At 43.0% G+C, this 26,298-nt stretch overlaps 2 protein-coding genes and 1 long non-coding RNA gene across 6 annotated transcripts in view; 1 reads left to right on the top strand and 2 right to left on the bottom strand.

Annotated features, from left to right (window-relative positions):
- The window catches only part of IL10RB (interleukin 10 receptor subunit beta), a 28,821-nt gene extending 21,341 nt beyond the window's left edge, over positions 1–7,480 (bottom strand). For all 3 annotated transcript variants that reach the window (XM_081572952.1, XM_081572953.1, XM_081572954.1), the window contains exons 1-3: positions 7,346–7,480; positions 4,828–4,951; positions 510–667 (exon numbers count right to left, since the gene is read on the bottom strand). In XM_081572952.1, the coding sequence (XP_081429078.1) occupies positions 510–667; positions 4,828–4,951; positions 7,346–7,394 (331 nt within the window). In that variant the 5' untranslated portion in view covers positions 7,395–7,480. The remainder of the gene's footprint in view (positions 1–509; positions 668–4,827; positions 4,952–7,345) is intronic.
- On the top strand, positions 7,237–16,149 carry LOC145539242 (uncharacterized). Its single transcript, XR_014077663.1, has 3 exons — positions 7,237–7,669; positions 8,181–8,318; positions 15,277–16,149. It is a non-coding gene; the product is annotated as an uncharacterized LOC145539242 (long non-coding RNA).
- IFNAR2 (interferon alpha and beta receptor subunit 2) overlaps positions 8,529–26,298 on the bottom strand; it is a 31,721-nt gene continuing 13,951 nt past the window's right edge. The window contains exons 4-9 of one of the 2 annotated variants that reach the window (XM_081572934.1): positions 25,850–25,973; positions 23,923–24,095; positions 21,649–21,806; positions 20,038–20,206; positions 14,450–14,580; positions 8,529–10,075 (exon numbers count right to left, since the gene is read on the bottom strand). In XM_081572934.1, the coding sequence (XP_081429060.1) occupies positions 9,347–10,075; positions 14,450–14,580; positions 20,038–20,206; positions 21,649–21,806; positions 23,923–24,095; positions 25,850–25,973 (1,484 nt within the window). In that variant the 3' untranslated portion in view covers positions 8,529–9,346. The remainder of the gene's footprint in view (positions 10,076–14,449; positions 14,581–20,037; positions 20,207–21,648; positions 21,807–23,922; positions 24,096–25,849; positions 25,974–26,298) is intronic. The other variant, XM_081572935.1, reaches the window with a different exon arrangement.

Here is a 26,298-nt window from a genome sequence, read left to right as displayed (position 1 = left end):
TTTTCCGAAGCAAGTATAAATAGGTCCACGTGACAGTTTGAAGCACTCTCCCATCATATAAACTTCAAGAGGCAAATACTGGACTCAGGGTAGTCATTGCTGAGAGCCCTGGCACAGAAGCCCTGGGTGTGAATTCCTGTGCTACTTGCTCATCACCCCTGTGACCTTGGGGCAAACTGCATATCTATCGATATTTGGCATCAGTTTGTAAAGAGAACTTCCATAAATGGGCCCTAAAATAGGATTTGGAACCAGTCATGAACTGGTAAGTCTGTTCAGTTAAGGAGCAGAAACCTGTACTATGTTTATTGCCTTATACTGATCCTATCCTGTCTCTCCCACAAACTTCCTTAAGGTCACAGCCCTCTTTATTACAATCCCTCTGCTCCTCATCCAAGGCCATCCACTTGGTGGGCACTCAAAGAATTTTTGCCCATGGGCCAACCAAGGGGGAAATAATCAAGGCAGGGTGATGACATTACAATGAGATGAAAACTAAGTTGGCTTACTGTCATCCACAGGACAGAAGGTGATGTTTACCCAGTCTGAACTCTCATCAGCAAATTCAGCCCTGACTCTCAAGGTGTGGTCACCATACTTGGAAAGACTTGAGAAATCACATTCCGTCAAGAAAATACTTGTGCAGATATCTTGGAATTTCCTGTAACTACAAAATCAGAAGAAAAAAAAATCATGAGAGTTCTATTTGGGAAATTAAAATGGAGGAAGTTTTGTCCAGGCTTCAGAAGCAGGAAAGCAGACCCTTGACCTTGCTTCTGACCTGCTTGGACACTGCCTGGATTCTATGCCTGCCCATAAGCACAGCTACTCAGGCAGGACTTTAGATAAGAAACAGACTGGATCTTGGAATTCTTGAGCTTCTGGTGAAAGTCAAAGTCACTCAGTCATGTCCGACTCTGCAACCCCATGGATTATACAGTCCATGGAATTCTCCAGGCCAGAACACTGGAGTGGGTAGTCGTTCCTTTCTCCAGGGGATCTTCCCAACCCAGGGATCAAACCCAGGTCTCCCGCATTACAGGCGGATTCTTTACCAGCTGAGCTACCAGGGAGCTCCTGGAGGTCTGGCCAACCACGTCTGGGGTTTAACAAAATCCTATGATTCACAAGATAAAACAAACAGCATCATAAAAATATTAAAGTAAAACTAGAGCTGCATTTTTTGGTGCAAACTGATGATATCAGTTTTGGGCCTGGGAGGCAGGAGCCTCTGAAACTGCAATTTGAAGTCTAACCCATAGAGTGAACACACTACCCAGGACCTTTTCCCAATTGGGACTCCAGATGACTATTAACCAGGGACTTCCCGGCTCTATTTAATCTGGATGTCGGTTGGCCCAGTTTGGTGATGCGTGTGCTGTTACTCCTTTCTACCATTTCTATTTCTCTTCTTTTAATGACTGTATATTGAAATTAAGTTAAATAATCCTCTATTAAGTGTTGGAGTTGTTTAATTGTATGTAATGAGTGGTTCCTTTTGTTAACAAATCCTTTGAACCTGAAATGAAAGTAAAACTTTCAGCAAAACAAGGTCTAACCTCAGTCTCTCTGAGGTTGTCATTGCATATGTGCATTTTCTAAACTGTGCTCCATGGGACCTTAATGATCCTTGACATATCATTAGGACTTTTCAAAAATAATCCATCCCATGGTCAAACAACCTGGGGCAAAAACGAGGTGAAACATGAATAGATGTCTCTTCTCAACAGAACTTCTCAGAGCATGTGTCTTTCCAAAAAGGGGCTGAATATTCAACATATTTGACCGAGAAAGCTTCCCTTTTTGATTATGTCTCTCTGAAAGTTGTGGGGCATAGTTTGTGAAATGTCGATATACACACATTAGCCAAAATAGGTATATCACAATGACTTCAAATAATGTCCTATATGCAACTATGGCTCAATTATGCTGGAAAAATTATTATATTTGCTGGCCTCAGATCTCTAGTCCTGATACCAACACCCAAAGGGAGGGTGGCAGAAACATGGCGTGGAAGGAAAGGGATGTAACTTAACCTCACAATAGCTTCAGGAACTATAATCAGCACCATCTGATGTAAGGAAATCTAGGATCTTGTCTTGCAAAAAGTAAGAATTTTGTCTAATTGGCACCTTCCTGCCTTGGTGCCAAAAACAATCTAGCTGCCCTCGGAGGCGACAATGAAGGTGATAAAAATAATAACAACCAACGTTTGTCAAGCATGCGGGTGTCCAGCAGTGTGCTATTTCAACAGTATTACCTCACTGAATTTTCACAACTGCAGGAGGGCAGAAATGACATCACTCTTATTCTACAGACAAGGCACAGGGGTAGAAAGTCTAGAAACTCACTTGTGGAACTCAGGCCTGCTTGACTTCAGAGTGCATTGATTCAGGCACGCCCCCCCACCCCCAAACACACTTCACCCCACTCTTAGGAGGCAGAGATAATTGGGCTTACGCTTTTTTACTGTCTGCTTTTTTCACTTAATAGGCCACAAACACTTTCTCAATCAATCAACTTTTCATGGCTGCTTAACATCCCATCATTGGGAAAATCCAGGGGTCATTCCATGAAGGGAGTTTTCTCACATGTGGCCATTTCTTCCATGCATTTAAACTAATGCATCAATTGACTGGAACACAGAGTATTTCAACAGTTATTTTGCAGTGACTTCCCTTTCATTAGGTCATTTGTTAATAGTATCTACACATATTTTTCTTTCCATTAAGTAGTTAATATGATCTGTTCCCTGTATTTACATCTAGTTGTTTTAGATGTTTCCATATTAAAATTACCAGTACATTCTCTGAAGCCCCACCCTTGGCCACCCCTACCCAATTCACACAGACAATGAGAGTCTGTGCCGTGTGACCACTCAGGCTGAATTCTAATCAAATGTTTTCTAGAGCCATAGAAGGGCAAACACATTTTTCAGGGTCAAATTTCTTCCACACCCAGCGTATATTTTGTTTTCCCCAGCAGAGGCCCAGCTCAGTCTGCGCGTCTATGCTCAGGAGACTGGAATCCAGGTATTCACTCTTGGTTATTAGCAGTTCTCATCTAAAAGACAAACATCTAAAACCAAACACTTCTACTCCAATGGCAAAGAAACAAAGAATAGAACAATAAGAAATACACTACAGGGAGAGAGAGAGACAGAGAGGGAAGTTAGTTTTCCACAACGAAATCCCCAGAGCTGTCAAGACAGAGTGGAGAAAACACAGAGATAAAATTAACCAATCAATGCTAGAAAATACACCGCAGGAGAAAAAAATTAAGTCTCCGGCTGACCCTTCTTGAGTCCTTGGGGAGACTGAAAAAACTGGAACATGCACTTACATGCCAGGACTGTATCACTGGTGAAACTGCCAAATCTTGGTGATGGTGCTGCAGTGATGTAAAAGGTTATCCTTGCTCTTATGAAACACACAATGAAATATCAAGGGGCAGAAGGCATTATGTAGGACAGAGACACTGTGGCAGACCTTAAAAAACTGGTGAATCTGGATATAGGCTATTTGGAAGTTTTCTGCATTATACTTGATATTTTGAAATTTTTTGTTACTTGGGAATTATTTTGAACTAAAAAGTTGAAAAAACAAGTAAACAAAGGTGATCTTATTTATCTTTCTCCTTGTTCTCTGACTCAGCAAACTCTGGATATGTTGGTAAAATGAGGAGTGTAGGATCAAAGCACCTGAGACTCGCATTTCCTCTCGGCTCACTGAAGGAGTGTATCTGCCTTTGTCCGTTTCTGAGTCACATGGGAAGCAGGTGTGCAGCTCACTGCCCTTTGGCCTCCTGTTGCTGTTTTGCACCCTACACAAAGATGTGTCACCTGCAGTCCAGCCTGTGACATATGGTGGCAGGCCTGGCACAGGGAGAAACTGACAGGGAGGGCAGGTCCTGGGAGCTCGGAGCATCACTGAGGTAATAGTGGCGGGTGACACTCATGCTTCCTTCTTAAGCCTCTGCTGTCTTCAGAGAAGACAGCTTTCAACAGCCAGCAGCTCTCCTACTATTCAATTTCGGGACACAACCTCAGAGTAGCTGAGCACACACTATGCAAATGATTTGTACCCCCCAGCACTGAGGTATGCAGTTTATAACCGAGGCTGGTGGGTGGTAAGCTAGCAAGGGGCTTCCTGCCTGCTTTGCATACCTCGGTTTTCTTGGATAGCTCCCACTTACAAACTGTTGACTTCGAGCAATACTACTCTGGGCCTCCCTGGTGGCTCAGACGGTAAAGAATCTACGTGCAATGTAGGAGACCTGGGTTCGGTCCCTGGGTTGGGAAGATCCACTGGAGAAGGGAATGGTTACTCACTCCAGTATTCTTGCCTGGAGAATTCCAAGGACAGAGGAGCCTGGTGGGCTACAGTCCATGGAGTGGCATAGAGTCGTATACCACTAAGCGACTAACACTTTCACTTTCAGCAATACTACTCTAATAACTGGAAGATGGTCTCATCACTGGCATTTTTCTCTTAAAAAAACATCAACAGTGACAAGCCTGATAAGTTCACATTGCAGCAAGCTGCCATGGTGGCTGATGACACCCAAGATCTATAGGATAAAATGTCTGTCGCACCATGAACCATCACAAGAAACAGGAGAAAGGATTTTACTGTCTGTTTTCGGGGAACAGAGCTTTCACAAGAATTCTGGGACAGAATGAAAAAGGCCAGGGGAAATGCTCTCCCTGGGCTGTTACGGTCACTTGGGTGACAGCAGTCAGGCTCTCCCCTTGGTCCAGCCCAGTGACCAGCCCTGCCAAGGCCACCATCCTTTGCTGCCCTCCTGCCAAGAGCACCCCAGACTTACCTTTGGTACTGAGCTGTGAATGTCAGATTCCCCTTGGGAAAAGCAGGTGACTCCCACCGTAGAATATTCTTGAAATTAACTGAATCCATTCTGACATTTTCAGGAGGGGGCACCATTCCTAAAGCTGTAAACATAAACGGAAAAAAGTTGGCAACTCTCTTTCTCAAAATGGTTGTTCAAGAAAATAACCATGTCCAATACTCAGGTCACGTACTCTATGGCTCAAAGTCTTCACATGGGCTTGTGGGAGAGGGAGACACACTTTAGCGGTGCTGAGGAGTCTGGACTGAATTTGAAGAGAAGAAATTGCTAAGGGGAGAAGGACAGAAACAGAGAAGTAGGGATGGATGAGGGTGACCTGGAATTTGGGTGGTGGTAGAAAGGTGCGAGGGCTTCCCAAGTGGCTCAGTGGTAAGGAATCTGCCTGCCAATGCAGGAAACATGGGTTTGATCCCTGGGTTGAGAAGATTGCCTGGAGAAAGAAATAGCAATCCACTCCAGTATTCTTGCCTGAGAAATCCCACAGACAGAAGCCTGGTGGGCTACAGTCCATGGGGTCACAAAAGAGTAGGATATGACTTAGTGACTAAACAACAACAGAAAGGTGTGAGGAGGTAGATTTTAAATCTATTTCCAGAGGTATTAACTTTAGACTTCCTGATACATTCGGTGTAAAGAAGTAGATGTTAATATCCACTCCCTGCTTAAGCACCTGATGCCCTGACTGGGGCTGGGGATGGAAATCAAACAGCACTAAATATTCATTGGAAGGACTGTTGCTGAAGCTGAAGCTCCAATACTTTGGCCACCTGATTTAAAGAAGTGACTCATCGGAAAAGACTCTGATGCTAGGAAAGACTGAACACAGGAGGAGAAGGGGACAACAGAAGATGAGATGGTTGGATGGCATCACTGACTCAACGGACATGAGTTTGAGCAAACTCTGGGAGAAAGCAAAAGACAGGGAAGCCTGGAGTGCTGCAGTCCATGGAGTCACAAAGAGTCAGACACGACTGAACAACTGAACAAAAACAACAATTTAGGATTTGCGTTAGGTTTGAGATACTGAAGGATACATAAGTAGGAATATCAGAGACAGCTGGATGAATAAGCCTGGGGCACAGAGGGTAGATTTGAGCTAGAGATAGAAATAGTTGTTAAACCTTTTAACAGAAAATGCCGAACATACACAGCAGTACGGAGAAGAGTATAATAACCGCCACTTGACCATCACCCAACTAGCACCAAAAGATAGAAACTTGAAAGTCATGAGCCTGTGTTGTTGTCGTTCAGTCACTAAGTTGTGTCCGACTCTTCTGCAACCCCATGGACTGTAGCCCACCAGGCTCCTTCCAACCATGGGATTTCCCAAGCAAGATTACTGGAGTGGGTTGCCATTTACTATTCCAGGAGATCTTCCCTGACCAGGGATCGAACCTACATCTCCTGCATTGGCAGATAGATTCTTTACCACCAAGCCACCAGGGAAGCCCAATGTTAGTGTTAATCCCCCCACAGTGTCAGACTCTTTGGGACTGCAGCCAGCCAGGCTCCTTTGTCCGTGGAATTCTCCAGGTAAGAATACTGGAGTGGGTTGTTATTTCCTTCTCCAGGGGATCTTCCCCACCCAGGGATCGAACCTGTATCTGCTGCATTGCAGGCAGATTCTTTACCATCTGAGCCACCAGGGAAGCCCAGAGCTGGTATTTAATGCCAAAGTTCTGCTGGTAGCCCCCAGAGGGGTAGTGTAGGAGAACGAGAGAAGAGGACTGGGTATGAACTTGGCTGTATGGAGGTCTCATAGAGGTGGAGGATCCCAGGGAGAAACAGCCTGATATAGGTGGGAGGGAAACCGGAGAATGAGGGATCCTGGGAGACCCAGGATGAGTTCATCAGAAAGGAAGGAGGGATTCATCGTGTTATTTGAACCTGGGCAGGCAGTTTAGAGGACTTCCCTGTAGCTCAAGTGGTAAAGAATCTGCCTGCGATGCAGGAGACCAGGGTTCAGTTCCTGGGTCGCGAAGATCCCCTGGAGAAGGGAATGGCTACTCACTCCAGTATTCTTGCCTGAAGAATTCCATGGACCTCTAGAGAAGCCTGGCGGGCCCCAGTTTTCGGGGTCGCAAAGAGTCGGACACGACTGACTAACACACACACACACACACACACACAGAGGCAATTTGGAGCAGAACAGGAAAGGTTTCACTGGATTTAGAACTCAGAAGCCGTAGAGCTGTAGGGGTTGAGGGGCAGAATTCAGATCTTGGGATGCTGGGCCTGACGGCCCGCCCAGGAACTTAAGTCACTTTGAGTGCGCCTTTGGGGGTGCGCTCAGGGGGAGTCGTCTTTGGGGGTCAACGCTGCCAGGGGTCGTAGCCACGCCTCCCGCTTCCGGAGCGCACTTCTTCCAGTCCCGACGCAGCGCAACAGGCGAGTCGGGGTCCCCGCGCGGGCAGCCTTGGCGGTCGAGCCGACGCTCCGGAGACTACCCGGCGCCCCCTCCCCGCAGACCCCTCACCTGACATCAGGAGGCAGCCGCCCAGCCAGCTCCGGAGGCTGCGCGCCATGGTCGCGGCAGGAGCCGGGAGGGCGCTCAAGGGGGGAGCCTCGAAGACAGCCGCCGGGCACCGGGGCACACCCCCCCACCCCCTACGCTCGTACGCACGTACGAGCGCCCGCCTGCCAGCTCCGAGGCTGCTTCCGGGAATCGGAGGGGCGGGGCGATAGCCCCGCCTGGGCCCCGCCCCGCCTGGGCCCCGCCCCCGCGCCCTGTTCTGAGGCCGCTGTCACCCGCCTGACTGTGGCAGAAACAGAAGTGAAAGGGGACTTCTCTCGCCTGCGGGTGAGTGGAAAACACCGTTAGTAAAACAGGGTGCGAAACTGTACATGAGTGTCCCCGGTTACATTAAACGCATGCTTTGAAAGGAACCCTCAAGTTAAATGAATACACTCCAGATAGTAAAGAATCTGCCTGCTACGCAGGAGACCTGGGTTTGCTTCCTGGGTCAGGAAGATCCCCTTGGCGAACGGCATGGCCACCCACCCACTCCAGTATTCTTGCCTGGAGAATTTCATGGACAGAGGAGCCTGGGGGTCTGCAGTCCGCAGGGTCTCAAAAGAGTCGGACACGACTGACTAACACAAAGCCAACCCAGAGTTGATATCTGGATGGTGGGATTAAGGGTGGTGATGTTTTTTCTTAACAGTATTCAGTATTCCCCAAATTTTCTCCAGTGAACAGGTGCAGTCTCTATGATCTCCTCTCCCCCGCAAATAAACTGATTTTAAAGCACTCCATTAGCAAATCTAGCTTGAGAGAATCTTCTTTACAGTAACTCCCTTCTCCCCCCCAGGGATAAGCAGCAACAGAGAACCAAGTCATTTATGTGACCCGAACCATTTCTCTCACAAGACTGCTGACAAAGGCTTAATTTCCTCTTTTTCAATGTGTTATTTAATAGCAGTGGTGAGGATGGAAAACCCAAAGCAAGGTAAGTACTAGGTGATGTAAGACACTGGCTGACTTCTGTCGCTAGAACATTCCACAGGAACATGAGCTCAGGGAGGCAGAAGGTCCCTTTGGTTCCTAGAGGCCACAGAGTAGTTAGAGGGAGTTTTGTGTAACCCAGAGATGCCAGCAGAACTACCCCACTGCATATATGTCCTGTCTAATAAGAAACAAATGTGGAGACATTTCCAAGTTTATATTAAAAAGTATACGTTTTATTTTTTACCAACCACTGTACAAAATTACACCTTAAAATATGACACAGACCCTATCCCTCTCCCTTATGCAAATGTTTCTCTATTAGTCATCTGTCTGGCACCAGAGTTATTACGTGTGTATGTGTGTCTGTCTTCCTCACTCAGATTGAGGAGGACTGGACCAGGGGCTGAGAGTTGAATTCTCAAGAGTGTAGGTGACACAATATTATCCGAGGCTGCCCCAGACTTGGTTGGGGCTTCCTTTCTTCCAGTCCCAACCCAGAGCATGTGCTTTCCTCGTGCATGTCCTTGCTTTCTAACTGCTCGCCCTCCCTCCTCTTTTTCTGTGTCTTTTCTGGTCTTTCCTCAAGCCTGTGGGGAAAAAAGACACTGCTGCGTGCTCCTGCTATGAGCCCTGCTGAATGTCTTCCTTTTCTCTCCCTACTCCACACTGACCCGATTTAATAGTTTCCCAGAAGTCTTACAGGGCCCTGGAACATCCCCTGAAAACCACAGGGATCCTGTTCTTTACTCTGGGAAACATGATGCAGAAACATTAGACATCCATGAGAGGAAAGGGAACGGGCAGGGCATTTTTCCCATCAAGGCAAATTGCCTTAAGCAGGTAAACAATGCACTGAATAATATCAGAATACTCTGTTTCCCACCTCCCCTCCCCCCAGAGTGAGAATTTGCATAGATGACATCACCAGTCTCCTACTCCTCCCCAGGGAGAACAGAGACCCCCCCCAAGGAGCAAGTGCAGGTGCTGGGGGTGGGGCGGGGGGAGGCCCAGAGGCAGCGTGCGTCCAAGTTAATTAAATCTTTTTAGATTCACTTGTCTTACTAGATACCCATCCCCCATGTTAACGTCTGACTCGGAAGTGTCACTTTTATCAGAAGGAGCATCTTGGGGCCTCGGGCACTCCACAGAGGGGTCGGTGAAGGGCAGCTGTGTCCTTTCTTCACTGGCCACCAAAAGGCTTGAGTCTGTCTCGTTGAGGTCCTCCAGCACGACTGTCTCTTCTGGACGAGATGGGGACATTAGAGTGACTTCTGAGTCCTTGTCATCCTCAAGGCCTCTCATACACACAGAATTCAGATTCACGTTGAAGACAATTCTGCCCTCAGACTCCTCCGTGGAGTCACTGTCCTCCTCGGAAGTGGAGTCCAGCAGCTGAGTCCCTCTCATCTGGTAGCCCCCACTTGTGCCTTCCGACTGCCAGGGGCCGGGCCCTGGTGCCACTGGGGTCTCAGCATCACCCCTGGGCTCAGGCAGGTACGGCTCCTCGGCACTGGCATCGCTGCAGTCCTCCAAGCTGGCTGAAGTGGTGGAAGTTGGACACAGCCTGCCCGTTAGTCCGTGCTTGGTGTAACCACCTGAATTTACGCAGGGAGCTGCCTCGTTTTCAATGTCACTTTCATCATCATAATTATAATTCCACACTTTCTTCTTTCTGTTGATGTGAATGACCTCCACGGTAGCCAGTTTTTCCAACGGAGGCAGCTCGGGAAACACCCAGGCTGACCGTTTATAAAAATTCTTTAAAGAAAAAAAAAAAAGAGAATTATTAATCCTGAGTGTTTGTTCTCTGTCTTTTTGACATCATAAAACTTAATGGAGTTAACTAACTGCACAGAGATGGGAAAGGTGGTCATGAAGACGATGACCGCAACTACAGCAATAGTGGACAGTTACACAGGGTTTACTATTTGAGGGGTATTGCTTTTAGTAAACTACACATTATAATTCATTTCATCCTCACGACTTCTCTATGAAGTAGGCTTACTAGTCTTGCTCCCACTTTACAATTGAGAGAGCAATGCCGAGAGGTTAAGAAGCTTGCCCAAGTTTTAAGGAATACTCGGTGGTGGAGGCTGGGTTTCAAACTAGGAGGCTACCTGCAGCAGAGACTGGCCCAATCCTTCCCGCTGCTGTCCCTTTGCTGCTTCTTGCTTGTCATCGATAGGTTTGATAGATTCAACTGGATAGATTTCAACTCCGGATTGCTGACATTCTTATGGGTGTTAGGGAACTGTGAGTAAGGAGAGATTCTAGGGAGCTGATTCCACTGGGGTCAGAGCTCCCTGGACTGGACGATCTTAGAGATGCAGGTGACCCCTAAAGGGTCAGAGATGAGAAGAAACAGGGAGACTGGAGGTTGCTCTAACCCAGCACCTCCAGGATACAACAGGTGAGGTGGGCTAAGGAGACCGGCTACAATGGGGTCATGGTGAGGAGGGTGGTCACGAGATTCCCTTCACAGACCTTGAATCATCATCGACATCCTTCTCCTTTCCATTGTCTTGCTCAGGCTGCCCAATGTGGCAAGCCTACTTTTCCCTGACTCGATTCAGATGCAGCCTTAGGATGAATTGTTCTATTGGGTTGTTTGATCATTTTTCTTATTTATTTATAGGGGCTGTTTGTATAACCTTGGGTTTCCCAGGTGGCCCTAGTAGTAAAGAACCCGCCTGCCAGTGCAGGAGACAGAAAAAATGCGAGTTCAATCCCTGGGTTGGGAAGATCCCCTGGAGTAGGAAATGGTAACCTGCTCCAGTATTCTTGCCAGGAAAATTCCATGGACAGAGGAGCCTGGCAGGCTATAGTCCATGGGACCACAAAGAGTTGGGCACGACCTAGATGCTAATTATTTGTTGATTGTTTATGCTGCATGTATTTTCCCCTAGTCTGTGGTTTAACATTTTACTCTTGTTATGATGACATATGATGAAAAGAAAATTTCCATCTTAATTTAAGAAGGTATATCAATTTTCTTTCTCCATGGTTTCTGCTGAATCTTCCTTACCTTTAAGTATGACTCCCATATGCCCTTCTAAAACTTTTAATAGTTTTGCTGTTCATATTACAGTCTTTAATATGCTTGAAATTGATGTTTGTGTATGGTGTGAGGTAGGAATCTGGTTTCATTTTTCCCCACATAGGTAGCATTTATTGACCTCAATCCTTTCCCCACAGCAATTCCTACAAAACCCTAAGCCTAACCTTGTTTCCACATATGTGAGTCTCTCTGGGCTCCCTGTTTGACTAGATCTTTGTTAATGCCTTTCAACAAGGTTTGATAATTTTCTCCACAATGGGCTTGTGACATCTTCTGTTAGATTTCTTCCTTAAATACTTTAAAAAATATTTTTATTACTATTGTAATGATGTTTTAAAAACTGTATGATTCCACTTAAGTTGCATGATTCCGTTGAACTGTATGATTCTAAGTTCAAAACCAGGTAAAACTAATCTATGCTGTTAGAGTGTAGAGAGTGGTTATCCTGGGCATGGGCAGTGACTGAAAGGTGGAAGAGAGACTTCTGGAAGGGGTTGGTCATGTCTTCTTTCTTGGTCTGGATGTGACTTATGTGGGTATGTTGAGTTTGTGAAAATTCAGTCTTTTGCTATGACTTGTGCACTCAATTTCTTGGATGTTGAAAAGCAACTTATAGAAAAACATATTTATTTTTTAAGTGACTGTTGCTAGGGTATAAAAAGCAGTGTTTTTATATTGATTACTTTGTGTGTAACTTATTAGTCTAAATAAGTGGCTAATGTGGCTAAACCTATTAGTCCTAATACTTCATCTCTAGATTCTGAATTTCTTACTTAGCCAGTCATATCATCTATTAATGATCATTGTCTCTACCCCCCATTTTTCAGACTTTAACCTCCATAAGGGAATATTTTTTGTTTGTTTTATTCACATCTAGATCCCCAGCACCCAGCACATGTGGATATACAGTAAATACACAACACATATTTGTTAAATGCAAAAGAAGAGGTGTAGGAGGAGGAAAAGAAGAGAAGGGGGAAAGAGGGGAGAGGTGGAGAAAAGACAATGTTTAAAAATTTTAACTTCTGTTATTAATTAGACATACATACACAAACATGCTAGACCTAGGGTGTTCTGTTTTACTATTCCTAGAGTTTGTACTTAAACACAGAGCAACAATTTTTGCTGGAGAAATAGCAGACAGACACAAGATAACAATACTTCCTGTCATTACTTGGAGATAACATAATAATTGGTGTAAATATAATTGGCATATAATTTGGGTTCATTTTAAGGATAGGAAAAACCCAGGGAGACCTGGGAAAAGGATTAGTAATGAGTTTAGGTAATTCAGGCAGAAAATTATCCAGAAAGTGATGGGTGTGGTGCTAGGGGATTTTGTATCTCAAGGCTGCAATGAGAAACATCAGTTGGAGTGGGATTTACCTAAGAGCTCAAAGCCAAAGCTATACATGGCCAACAGAAGAGTTGGAGTGGAGGCTGAGAGTAAGCCTGCAACTGAACACTAACATAAAAAACTCAAAAAAGATATACTGTTAAAGCTACAAAAGATAAAGTTATACTGATAGATAAAAACCAAACCATTCTTGCACGACAGGGATCACAGTATGGATAAAATCCAACACAGAGCCATTTACTTCTCATAAGCCACAGCCAAATGCCACCTAGGTTGAAATACTAATTGTAATTAAAAACTCCACAAGCATCTCTCCTCCCAAACAGTCCATCCCCCAACTCAACCTAAACAAACAAGAACAAGGAAGAGAAGAGAATAGCAGTCATAACAAAGAATGAAATAATGCCATTTGCAAAGACTTGGATGGATCTAGCGATTATCATATTAAGGGGAGAAAGACGTATTAAGTCAGAGAGAAAGACAGATATCATACGCTATCACTTATTTGTGGAATCTGAAAAAAAAAAAAAAGATACAAATGAACTTAGAGGAGCCTGATGGGCTACAGTCCATGGGGTCGCAAAGAGTCGGATGTGACTGAGCGACTAACACTTTCACTTTACTTTTTCATTATTATGTAAAAGTAGGTAAACAATAAGGACCTACTGTATAGCACAGAGAACTATATTCAATATCTTGTAATAAGCTATAATGGAAAAGAATCTGAAAAAGAAATTATATATATTCTTTTTCAGATTCTTTTATATATATATTATTAAACTGAATCAGTTTCTGAACACTTGAACACAACATTGCAAGTAAACTATACGTCAATTAAAAACATTTAAAGAAACAAAAGAATAATAAAAAAAAAGACTATACTTTTACCACCTGTAGAGGGATGTTTATTTGTGGCTATCTGACAAACTAGAAGGTGAATGAGTTCAAACGTAGAAAAATAAGATATTTCTGAATATCTTCTAATGTAGAAGGGAAATGACAGGATAGGGAAAATGAAAAATGATGGGCAAAGTGGTTGAATCAAAACATGTGAGGAGGTTTTAGAAATATGAACGATCAACACCTAGTCTTGGTTGGGTGCCAAAGATTCTGAGCAGGAAGAATATGCCTCATGAAACACAGAGAAAACACGAAGACAAAGTGACTGGTTCCACTTACAATTAACACAAATAAGAGACCTTTGGGGGACCGTTATACCATGATAAATGAATACAAGTAGAAAAAAAAATGTTTAATCAATGTTGGCAAAGCTTTGGAGAAAGGTGTACACCGTGATGTTGACACTAGCATTATAAATTAGTTCTTTACATTTTCATACAAGATATATTCACTTTGTGTATATATTCCAAACTAAAAAGACAACCTGTATTAAAATGTTCATTGTGTTACTCCTAATGGCCAAAGAAATGAAAAGGAAATCAATCCAAATGCCCAACAGCTGAGAAATGATTAAGGAAAAAGGAGACATTAATAACAATGGAACACTGTGACAATGGAAAATCATATGTGGACAAAGTATAAAAAGAAAGCAGAAAATGCAATATATAGGTTTATAGGAATGGTAAAGAACCCAGAGTGATAAAACACCTTGATGTTTTGAGAAAATGGGGTTTCTTCTATGAAGATATTTAAGTGTATAATAAAAATTCTTAAGTCAAAATGAAAAATAAAGGTAGAAATTAAAAAAAATACATACCAAAACTTTGGGGAAATCATCTCTTAAGCATATATAACCAATCCGTTTCAGTATCATTACAGTGCTTATGAAGACAACAGCTATTAAAAACAGAGTAATTATTCCTCCTATTGCAGCAGATTCTGATGACTCTGTTGATGAAAAATCAAATGGCTTTATTTCAAAGTAAATCCAGTGAACAGTCACGGGGAACAAATGTATATTAATCTGGTTGTGGAAGGGGTTATTATGGGGGCAAAAGTTGGAAAAACTACTGTTAAATACCAAAGAATGGAAATTAATCCAAGTACAAATTTTTTTAAAAAATGTTAAAATTCAGTTTCTAAAAGTAAAATTTCTTCCAGTTGATAATTATGCTTTATGACTGCATTGTCTAATAATGTGGCAGTCAGCCACTTGTGACCATTTAAATGTAAATTATCAAAATTAAAAAAAACACTGTTTCTGAGTCACACTAACCAGGTCTCCAGGAGGAGTTGAAAAAGGGAGTTTGTCTGAAGATGACAATTGGGTCACTTGGAAGCTAGACTTTGGCCATGCCAGAACCCAGAATTGGGGTGTGGTAGATTTTGTTTTGTCCAGTTATGAGTTCTCCTCTAGGTTCTTGTCAAAATGACTTTTAGAAAATTTCAGTTTTCTGAATGTAAACAGCTTTTGCCTATAAGTCCAACTAGGCTGAGAATAAATCAATACTTATAGAATTAAGGCTGTCTTTAATATCCAGAAAAGCCTTTATTAATATTAATCTTATAACCACAGCCTCAAGCAAAACAATACAGGAGAAAAAAATTAAAAATGGCTCATATCTTTCTAACGTCTTTTAAAAGGTTAAAGAATGGACAGAAAGAAACTCGGTGAAGATCTGAGCCCTTAGACGGCAGAAGACTCATGAACCCCTTTCATTCCCATCAAGAATGAATGGGCCATCATCAAGAAAATTTACAAATAATAAATGTTGCAGAGGGTGTGGAGAGAAGGGAACCCTCCTACACTGTCAGTGAGAATGCAGACTGACATAAGAATACAAACTTATGCAGAACAGTATGGAGATTCCTTACAAAACTAAAAATAGAGCTACTATATGATCCAACAATCCCACTCCTGGGCATGTATACAGAGATATATGCACCAATGTTCACTGCAGCACTATTTACAATTGCCAGGACATGGTGGCAACCTAAATGTCCATCCACCGAGGAATGGATAAAGAAGATTGTGGTACATATATACAATGGAATATTATGCAGCCATTAAAAAGAATGAAATAATGTCATTTGTAGCAACACAGATGGATCTAGAGATTGTCATACTGAGTGAAGTAAGTCATATAGAAAAAGACAAATATATGATATCGCTTATATGTGGAATCTAAAAAAAATGGTACAAATAAAACTTATTCACAGAACAGAATAGATTCACAGATGTAAAAATCAAACATAGTTATCAAGGGGGAAGTGGGAGAGGGATAAACTGGGATTGACATATATACACATTACTATATATAAAGTAGATAACTAGTAAGGACCTACTATAATGCATAGGGAACTCTTCTCAATACTCTGTAGTGACCTATATGGGAAAAGAATCTGAAAAAGTGTATATATACATACGTATAATTGATTCACTTTGCTGTACACCTGAAACTAATGTAATATTGTAAATCAACTATATTCCAATAAAAATTTTAAAAAAAGAATGAATGAAGATGTGTCATATCAATGGTAGTTCTAGAATCAGATCTAGTCATAAAGGCACACCTTTATAATACAAAATCCTTACATGTATAGAGCTTACATTCCTGAAGAGGATTCTGTGAACTTAAGTGGTTTCTTTGGAGGAGCAATATGATGTCATGGGATTCTAACCCATGTGTCCCATCCCTCTGAGTCACTTAACTAGAATTTCGATTTTGGCTCTGCTTCCAGGGAATGTAAACATGACACCACCCTATTTAAAAGAGACCTGGAACTTCCCTGGTGGTCCAGTGGTAAAGAGTCTGCCTTGCCATGCAGGGGATGTGGATTCAGTCCCTGGTCTGGGAAGATTCCACATGCCATGGGGCAACCATGCACTGCAACTAAGACTCGATGCAGTCAAATTATATATATATATATAAATGAAAGAGACCTACCATCCTTTACCAGACATTACCCCTCCCCTGCCCTTTCTGCTTAAATTTTCTCCAGAGTATTATAGTATTATACTTAACCATCCCTTAACACAATACATATTTTATTTTTTTGAATCTTGTTCTTTTGTCTCCCAATATAAGCTCTATAAACTAAGGAATTTTTATCTGTTTTGTTCACTGCTGTATCCCCAGTATCTAGAAGAGAATCTGGCCCATAGTGGGCCACGATAAACATTTGTCAAATGGATGAGGACAGCTTTCCCTCGGGACCTTACTGAAAAAAAGTCAGCCGATTAGTTTAAGGTTTGACAAAGGGGAGGCATTTCTCCATTTCTCTGGAATAAATCCCACTTTATCAATACTGCTGTAAGATATCAGTGTTTCACCACTGATATCCCAGTAACTTAACTCTGGTTCCAGGTCATCCTCCAAGAATCCCCCACCATCCAAACCTTTCTGGTCCCTGAGTTTAGCTAGTTGAGGGTGGCTCACATGGCCAGTTCACACAGTGAGAGGGGTCACATGATCTGAACCTACTTGGTTCCTGAAATTTCAGACAAGAATTGTGACATGAAATATTTGGATAGCGAGGCATACTTGTACCTTAACTGTCTCATGTAATGATTAAAGAACAGAGGCTGAAATATACAAAGTGATGTGTTCGCACCAAGGAAACATGAAGTGATGGGACAGCACATTTCTGTATGACCATTCTTAGCAGGTGAAACAGAAGAGTCAGGGGAGACAGTGAATCATCACAGAGCAAGGACATCACCTTGCGGTGCCTTTGGTCAGGCTTAGATTCACCTAAGGGCAGACTCCCCACTCCAGTGTTCTTGCCTGGAGAGTCCCAGGGACGGCGGAGCCTGGTGGGCTGCCGTCTATGGGGTCGCACAGAGTCGGACACGACTGAAGTGACTTAGCAGCAGCAGCAGCAAGGGCAGACTGAATTTCTGCCAACCACCATCCGTCATGTCCTATTACTAATCTGAGTTTTTATTGCTGTGATATTCTGATTTATAATAAGAAGTACATCTTCGGTCTTTGTCCTCAATTCTGAAACCCCTAGAAATTTCTAAATAATAAGAGCAAAGAAAGTGAAAGGAGCTTTTTTTTGTTATTCAAAACAAGCCCCTCTGAACCTCACTTGGTTTATGTGAAACCCAAAATGAATGAACATAATTTGTATCCTAACACCAATTCTCAACATCAACCAGGTGTCCAGAGATGCGACTCATTTCTGATAGTACCAGGAGTTAGTGCAGAACCCACAGGTCTATCTACTGGCTTTGATAATTTGCTAGAATAGCTCACAGAACTCATGAAAACAGTTTATTTCCTAGATTCCTGGTATATTATAAAAGATATAACTCAGGAACAGGCAGAAGGAAGAGGTACACGGGGCCAGGTATGCGGGATGGACCTTGAACTTCTGTGCCCTCTCTGGGCATGCCATCCTCCCAGCATCTCAGTATGTTCACCAACTTGGAAGTTCTCCAAACCCCATCATTTATGGTTTTTAAGGAGGACTTGTTATATAGACATGACCAATTAAATTCTTGGCCATTGATGGTCACTTCAACCTCCATCCCTTCTCCCCTCCCCAGAAGTCAAGGAGTGGGGCTGATAGTTCCAACCCTCTACATCATAGGGTTGGTTGCCAGGGGAACTTTCCAAATGTCAATGGATATGAACATCCACTGCTCGATATTTTCTCAGGAAGCCAACTGTTTTGCCCTGTGTATCTCTTCCTTCTGCCTGTTCTTGAGCTATAATCTTTTATAATATACCAGGAATTGGTGTTCCTTCATTCTGGGTTTACATTTTTATAAGAGCCATAGACATGAAGAGACTATATGCAGTTTTAGGTTTGTTCAGTTGCTAAGTCGTGTCCGACACTTTGCGACCTCATGAACTATGGCGCGCCAGACTTCCCTATCCTTCACTGTCTCCCACAGTCTGCTCAAACTCATGTCCATTGAGTTGGTGATGCCATCCAACCATTTCATCCTCTGTCATCCCCTTCTACTCCCACCTTCAGTCTTTCCCAGGATCTGGGTCTTTTCAAATGAGTCTGTTCTTCGAATCAGGTGGCCAAAGGACTGGAGCTTCTGTTTCCGCATCAGTCCTTCCAGTGAATATTCAGGATTGATTTCCTTTAGGATTGACTGGTTTGATCCCATTGCTGTCTAAGGGACTCTAAAGAGTCTTCTCCAGCACCATAATTCAAAAGCATCAATTCTTCAGCACTCAGTCTTCTTAATGGTCCAACTTTCATATCCGTACATGACTACTGAAAAAACCATAGCTTTGACTATATGGACCTGTGTTGGCTGTCTAGGTTTGTCATAGCTTTTCTTTCAAGGAGCAAGCATCTTTTAATTTCATGGCTGCAGTCACCATCCACAGTGATTTTGGAGCCCAAGAAAATAAAGTCTGTCACTGCTTCCACTGTTTCCCCATCTATTTACCATGAAGTGATAGGACTGGATGCCACAATCTTAGTTTTTTGAATGTTGACATTATAAAACTGATTTAACTTAAAGCTGTGAAATAGTTTTTCCTTTAAAACTGATCTGTGTATCATTTGATTCTGAGTAACACTGGTGAATAAACTCACATTGCCTGGAGTTATAGCAAACACCAGGCACCTTGATGTGTCAGCTGCTCATCAGTGGAGCTCACCCTCATCCACAAAGAAGCCATTGCACTTACAGTCACCCCCTTCTAAATCTCATCTTATTTTATTTTGACTCTGGTAAATCAGAGCGCTAAAGAAATTCTCACTGGGGTTGGGAAATTCAGAAAGGCTTCTTTGGGGGAAATTTTCATAGATTTTCACTCTGGGCAAAACAGTTGGCTTCCTGAGAAAATAACGAGCAGTGGATGTTCCTAAGGCTGACTGTCCTCCCTGCAAATTCCTCCATTCGAAGAAAGGTCCGGGGAGGCGGCTGTATACTGTTTTGACTCCTTGACCACAGAAGGGCTTTCAGCCTTCATCCGTGACCAGCTCATCCACACTGGCAAGTTTCCTTTTCGTCCATGAGTTACAGTCAACCTTCTGGAGAGCCAGGCCACGTCTATGGACCTCACTGCGACTGTCGTCCTACCCTTTGGCACCTCTGCAGGCAGTTGCTTCAGGAACCAAGCCTCCTCCAACACTTGACTTGAATAACGGCCAAACCAAGGCCACACAGAACTGAACCTGATCCTGCCCCAAAAATAAAAGCATTTCCCCTTCTGCCTCCTGAAGCGGAAGTTACCTGATTGTCCCCATGGGATGGCAACATGAAAGCAGCTCTACCACATGGTAGAGGCTAACTGACAGAAGACGTCTCTGTGATGTGCCTTTGTTGGAAGAAGTATCTTGAGTGCTTCATGATTTTCAGATTCTTTTCTTTAAATAGGTTTTCCCTCAGAGGAAAAGCAAACCATGAATTTTCAAAAACTGTCATACCTGATTCTCGTCTGGGTTGAAAGAGGATACATTTTAAGGGAGATCTGTTTATTTTTCTTGGATCTTTAGGCTCAAAATAAACAGACACACAATAGTTTGTGTTTGGAATTAACTTGTCGATGACATAATTGAAATTTTCAGGGATGTTTCCACTTATTTGGGGTTGATGCTGTAAAAATATGCAAAAAAGAAAAAAAATCAGTAAGACATTAACTGAGAATTTCGTTTAGAGGCAAGCCCTAAGACAGTCTTGGAGAATTGGTCTTCAAATCTTAAAAACATGGATAGAAATACCATAGGCTTGGCAAGAAAAAGTTATTCATAAGTTACTCAGGCAAATGATTTATTCAAAATTACACGCACATGTATAAACACACACATCTTTAAACCATGAAATCTAGTCTAGCAACTTCTTTTACAAATGAGAAAAAGACCCAATGAAGAATAAAGTTCTCCAGGATGTCGTTTTTGTAAGGTGATGTTACTCAAGATCACCTTGCAAAAATCAGAAAATAAGATTATCCTACTTCATTAATGATATGTGTCTACACTTCAGAAACTGCTTTCATACATATTAATTCATCTGATTATCAAAAGAGTCTGCAAAGTAGGCATTATTCCCGTTCTCCAGATGAGGAAACTGTAGCTCAGAGTGGTTTAGTAACCTCCTCAAGGCCACACAGCTTATCTGTGGCAGAACTGAGGCTGAGGTCTAATTTCCCTGTCTTTTCCCTAAAAATACCTTGCCTCTTCTTCCCTGGCTACTTCTGTTCCATTTTGGAATTAAAGAGATGATCTGAAGAGGTTCTTTCATGAAAAATAACTTTTGTAGAATGTTTTATAGTTTTCAAAGTACATTCTTACCAACGGTTTGATAAATGAGGCTTTCCACCAGCTCAAATACAGCCTTCTATAATATTTTTCTACAAGTTTCTATTTGGAAGGAAGAGGAACTTTTTTTTCTCACCCCCACCCCCTAATAAACTAAAGGGTCATGCATGGCAAATAAGCAATGAGAGGAAAAGGGATGGAGCAGAAGTGCCCTGGTGGGAGGGCTGTGGCCTTGAAGAGAAACTGCAAAATCATAGCTGGGCACCAGAACTCTGGGTTGCACACTTGGGATGATCATTGTAGTCATCATATGACCTTCAGTCTGCAATGCTTGCTTCCTGTTTCACTGGAAGCTCCTTCCCCCTTGGTGGCCATGGACTCCACCACCCCCACTATGACTCAGATGGATAGTTCCTACTCAGAGCCAAGGTCAACCCCTTCCCATGCTCATGAGAGTCTGTCGCTTTCATCTCCTCCAGAACATCACTCCCTCCACCACTCCCCCCCATCCCACTGTGGAGCATTCCCTCTGCAATAGGAATCTGCTGTCATTTCTTCCATCTAAAAAGTCCCTCCATAGACCCCCACTTCCCCTTCCAGCTATCACAGCATCTCCCTACCCCTCTTTATAGAAAACCCTGGAGACATCTTTCCTGAAGTCAAACAGCAAGGAAGCCCAGACTCTTCAGTTTTAATTGTCCAAATCATTACAGGTGTCTTTTTTTTTTTTTTTTTTAGCAATGTATTCATTGCCAAGTCAGAACTGTTTTGCCCACTTACCCTCTTAACACTGTTCCTTGCATGCTCTTCAATAAATGCTAAGTAAAACTGTAATTCTTCTGCATTTAGTATCTCGAGATTGATGGATTGAAATTTCACATTCACACTGATGTGGTTTGTAAAACCAACAATCTCAAACTTTGGTGGGTCCAAAGGCCCTGTTTAGAAAATGAAATAAACCCCAAGGTTAATCAATAAATAGCATAGCCATAATGATAACCACTGTCCTGATAAAACCATACCTCTTTACAGCTCTCTTTTTGATTACCTGTGGCCCTTGAGGCATGGGTTATATATATATATATATATATATTTTTTATTGGTGAAAACCTGAGAGCAATAAAAGTGATTTGTTTACTATTTACTATTGCCACAAGAAATGGAGGACAGATTTTGGGGTGAAAGTCAGTATTTCACAATTTTCAGGTTGTATTTGAAACATAAGAGTGAAAATGACTTCTCATCTAATAATATAATAATAATACATAACCATTGCTGAAATATTAGAAAATACAGATAGGTGATTGTCTTTGAATGTGGTTAATCCTCTTTTGCGTATGCAGTGTGTGGGTAAATACATACACACGTATAAAAGCTGAACTAGTGTACACACCCACCTAAACTAAAATTAAATCATTCTTACAGTGTTTTACATGGTGTATGTTTTCACTTATTTCATAAACATATTAAATGCATGTTTACCTATGAGCTGGGAAACTAGGGCCTGTGGGTTAGATTTTGCACAGCCTGAAAGCTGAGAACAGTTTTTATTTTTGAAAGGGTTGTGAACAAATTAAGGCTATGTGACCGAGACTATATATGGCCCAAAAGGGTAAAATTTTTGTCTCAGTCTTCAAAAGATTGATTCACTCTTTCAAACAGTTAGATTGGCTCTAATTTTTCTGAATGGAATCTGCATATCAGTGAGTATTAACAGAGCTCAGTCTTTGCATTTGGCTGTAATCATTTCTTTAGGACAAATTCTTAGAGGAATTTGGGATTAGAGCAGGCCCAGGTTAAGGTTTTCAACACATACTGCCAAATACCTTCGGAAAGACGGTCAAGCTGTATTCTCCGCATTTCTTCTAAGTTTGAGTATTTACCTACTTTTTATATTTACCATTTGAGTCTTGAAAAATGATATCTTATAACTATGTTAATATACATTCTTTAATGGTCTGAGTAGTCTGAGTACCATGTTCTATAAGTTGGGCTTTTCTTTCTTTTCTACGAGGACACATACCCAAACACATAATTCCACAATTCCAAGAATTTCTAAGTATCTAAGTTTGCTCCATGGGATTCAGCTATCATCACTTTGCTAAGCACAGATGTGTGTACATGCACACCCACCCAGCCTTTAACAGGGTTCCTTTTGCTGCTGAGTCACTCAGGTACGTCTGACTCTTTGGAACTCCAGGGACTGTAGCCCACCAGGCTCCTCTGCCCATGGGATTCTCCAGGCAAGAATACAGGAGTGGGCTGCCATTTCCTTCCCCAGGGGATCTTCCCGAGCCAGGGATCAAACCCATGTCTCCTGCTTGGCAGGCAGATGCTTTACCACTGAGCTGCCTGCAAAGCCCTTTGCAAGATCAGGATACCAGAAATGTGATGGAGTCTGGCGGAGAGCCACTGCCAGCTGCTCTGGAGCTGTTAACACAATCACCAGAAGGAGCCACCTCCCGTGGTAGGGAAAGAAAGAGTGGGCACACCCACTCCTGGGATCCAGGCTTCTCTGTCTGGGCCCTGTGTGCACACACACCTGGGTGCTCACACATGCCAGAGCTACTGGGATCTGATCTGGGAGAGGGGCTGCAGTATTAGGGAAAACACAGACCCCCAAAGTTATGACAGCTCAGACACAGGCCTTTCTGAACCCCGTTCCCCACTTCCTGTCAGGCTGTGAAGCAAAGCAAAAAGTAGCAGCTACTATAAATCAGAAGTGAACACAGCATTGTAAATCAACTATACTTTAATGAATAATGGCTTCAAAAAAAAGTAGCAGCTGCTACTGCCTGAGTGACTGCCTTATACAGGCATAGAGAGCCCTTATCGTCAAAGAACAGGTTATCATTCCACTTTTTTGGAGAAGAAAATGGAGGCTCAGAGAAGCAAAGTAACCACTCCAGGGTGACAGAGATAGGAGGTAGCAGGGCCAGGAGGTGAACCCAGCCCTGCGTCTAAAACGCCTTTACAGAATTTCTTGCTTTCTGGCAAAGCAAGTAACAATGAACTTAGCGAAGATGATGAAGATAATAAATGAGACAAACTCACCGCCTGATTCCAGGAAGAAAGAGCCCATACAACTGACCAGCACTGCGTTCTCTCTGAATCCAACCACTCGAGAGATGTACATGTCCGTCGCGTTTACCCACACGTTTGTTAGGTCACAAAACGATCTTGTGATGTTTATACAGTCCTTGACGACCTTCATATCTTCTGGTTTACTTAGAAAGGCAAAGAGATGGTCAAAGAAAACGTTAGCTTCTATGTGATGAGGGTCCATTAACACGAAGCCCCGCTTGCATATTCCTGTGTGGCTCTGCTCAAAGGTCCCTTGTGGGTTTTCTTTCTTTTCATTTTGAAATTTCTTTTAAACATTTTATTTTGTATGGGAGCACAGCTGATTAACAATGCTGTGACAGGTTCTGGTGGACAGCAAAGGGAAATATCTCCGTGTTGTCACCGGCTCTCACCCCCTTATTTCAAATGGAACACTTTACCCCTCTCTCTTGATCCCTCCTTCCTGTCTTTATTTTTCTTCATACCATTTGCCCCCATCTGGCTTATTATATCTTTGCTGACTGAGACCTCTGCCTACTTTCAGAATGTCTGCTCCAAGAAAACAGGGATCTGGGTTCCGAGTTTCACCCCTGGCATGTGGTAGGTGCTCAGTAAATATTTGCTGGGTGAATGAATAAGCAAATGTTGGGTGTTCATGGCAGAGGCCCCAGATCTCTCTAATTCTACAGGACAATCATGACTGCCCCTCCCTGAGACCCCTTCTTTCTCAGGCTGAGGATCGCATGGTCAGGTCCTAAGTCAGCCTATATAGGACCAACACAGACATCTGCCCTCTTGAGCTTCAGAAAGGCAGGTGGATGATACACGTGACTGCCTAAGGCAGGGAGAAACTTACAACATTAGTAGGTAACAAAGAGAAACCCAATCCTAAAGGAAATCAACCCTGAATATTCATTGGAAGGACTAAGGCCTAAGCTCCAGTACTTTGGTCACCTGATGCGAGGAGCCAACTCGTTGGAAAAGACCCTGATGCTGGCAAAGATTGAGGGCTAAAGGAGAAGAGGGCGGCAGAGGATGAGGTGGTTAGATAGCATCTCCAACTCAAAAGACTCGAGCCAGCTCTGGAAGATAGTGAAGGACAGGAAAGCCTGGCATGTTGCAATCCGTGGGGTGGCAGAGTCGGACATGACCTAGCAGCTGAACAACAACAACAGAGAGACACCCACCAGACGTCCTTCAGCAGGTCAGGTAGCTACAGGAAGAGCAATAAAGTGAACAACCAACTGAAGGCCACTCCGGGGGGTAACCGGATCAAAGTAAGGCTTAGGAGGGTGATTGTTGGATGTGGGAAAAGAGACCCGAAGAGGACGCTGTCCATCAGGCCCTGAGTCCCTGCAGCCACCCCTGAGTAGGAGGATTAGCACAAAGAGGCTGAGCTCTGCCCCAGGGTCACAGCTGGTTAGCGACCAAGCCAGACTTCGGACCTGGGCCTGTCCTCGTCTGGACCAGGTGGGTTTCTGATGTCCCGCGTGCCTCCCTGAGCAGAGAAAACTAAACATAACCCATCAATACGGTCACCAGGTCTTTGGACTTCTGTCCTCAGAACAATGCAGCACTTTCGATGCCCAGACTTACTGAACTAGGGAAGTAATTGTGAATAAATAGGATAATTATTTTACATCTGAGGCTTTGACCTGTAGAAACTGGCTTTGGTTCTAAGTACAAATGTGTCAAAAGTAACTTTAGGGTGTTCAAGAATTCAGTGTAATTAAAAATGGAGGAGTCTTTTGTCTTGGACTTTTAAAGCTCTGAATAAAAAACTGAGATTGAGAGGGGCTGAGTGAGGGGAGGAGAGAGAGAGAAAAGCTCTATCACAAGTAAGGTCACCTCTTCCCCACTTCCCACATAATAGAAACATGATATAATTAGCAAGAGAAAAACAGAATGTCAAACCCACCTCATGATTGTGTACCATAACGTATAGTGAGTTGGTACAACTGAACGGTTTTTTAATTCCCATGATAAGATTGACTGGAAATTTTGGAATCTCATCTTTAAAGTGCAATAGTCATCTGAAAAATCTAAAGGGAACAGAAGTTAAACAAAAAAAAAAGATTGAAATCTGGAACCCAGTGTTGTTATCGTTTTGTTATCAGTTCAAACTGTCCCTTGGGAACTGAACTCCCACACTTCTAGCAGAGAAGCCCCGCCAAGAGCCCAGGGATCTTGGAAACCCAAAGGAAATGGTTTTGTTGAACACTAGAAATGAGCTAATACAAGTAATAAACTCAGCACCGTGTAAACAGAATTTGGTGCTAGTGGTTTAAGTGGTTAAGTCGTGTCTGACTGTTGCAACCCCATGGACTATAGCCTACCAGGCTCCTCTGTCCATGGGATTCCCTAGGC

The sequence above is a fragment of the Giraffa tippelskirchi genome, chromosome 2 (genome assembly GCF_054371585.1).
Source record: "Giraffa tippelskirchi isolate mGirTip1 chromosome 2, T2T-mGirTip1v1.2.pri, whole genome shotgun sequence".
Classification (NCBI taxonomy): domain Eukaryota; kingdom Metazoa; phylum Chordata; class Mammalia; order Artiodactyla; family Giraffidae; genus Giraffa; species Giraffa tippelskirchi.
The sequence above is the reverse complement of the archived record's forward strand: the minus strand, read 5'-3'. Positions and strand labels throughout refer to the sequence as shown.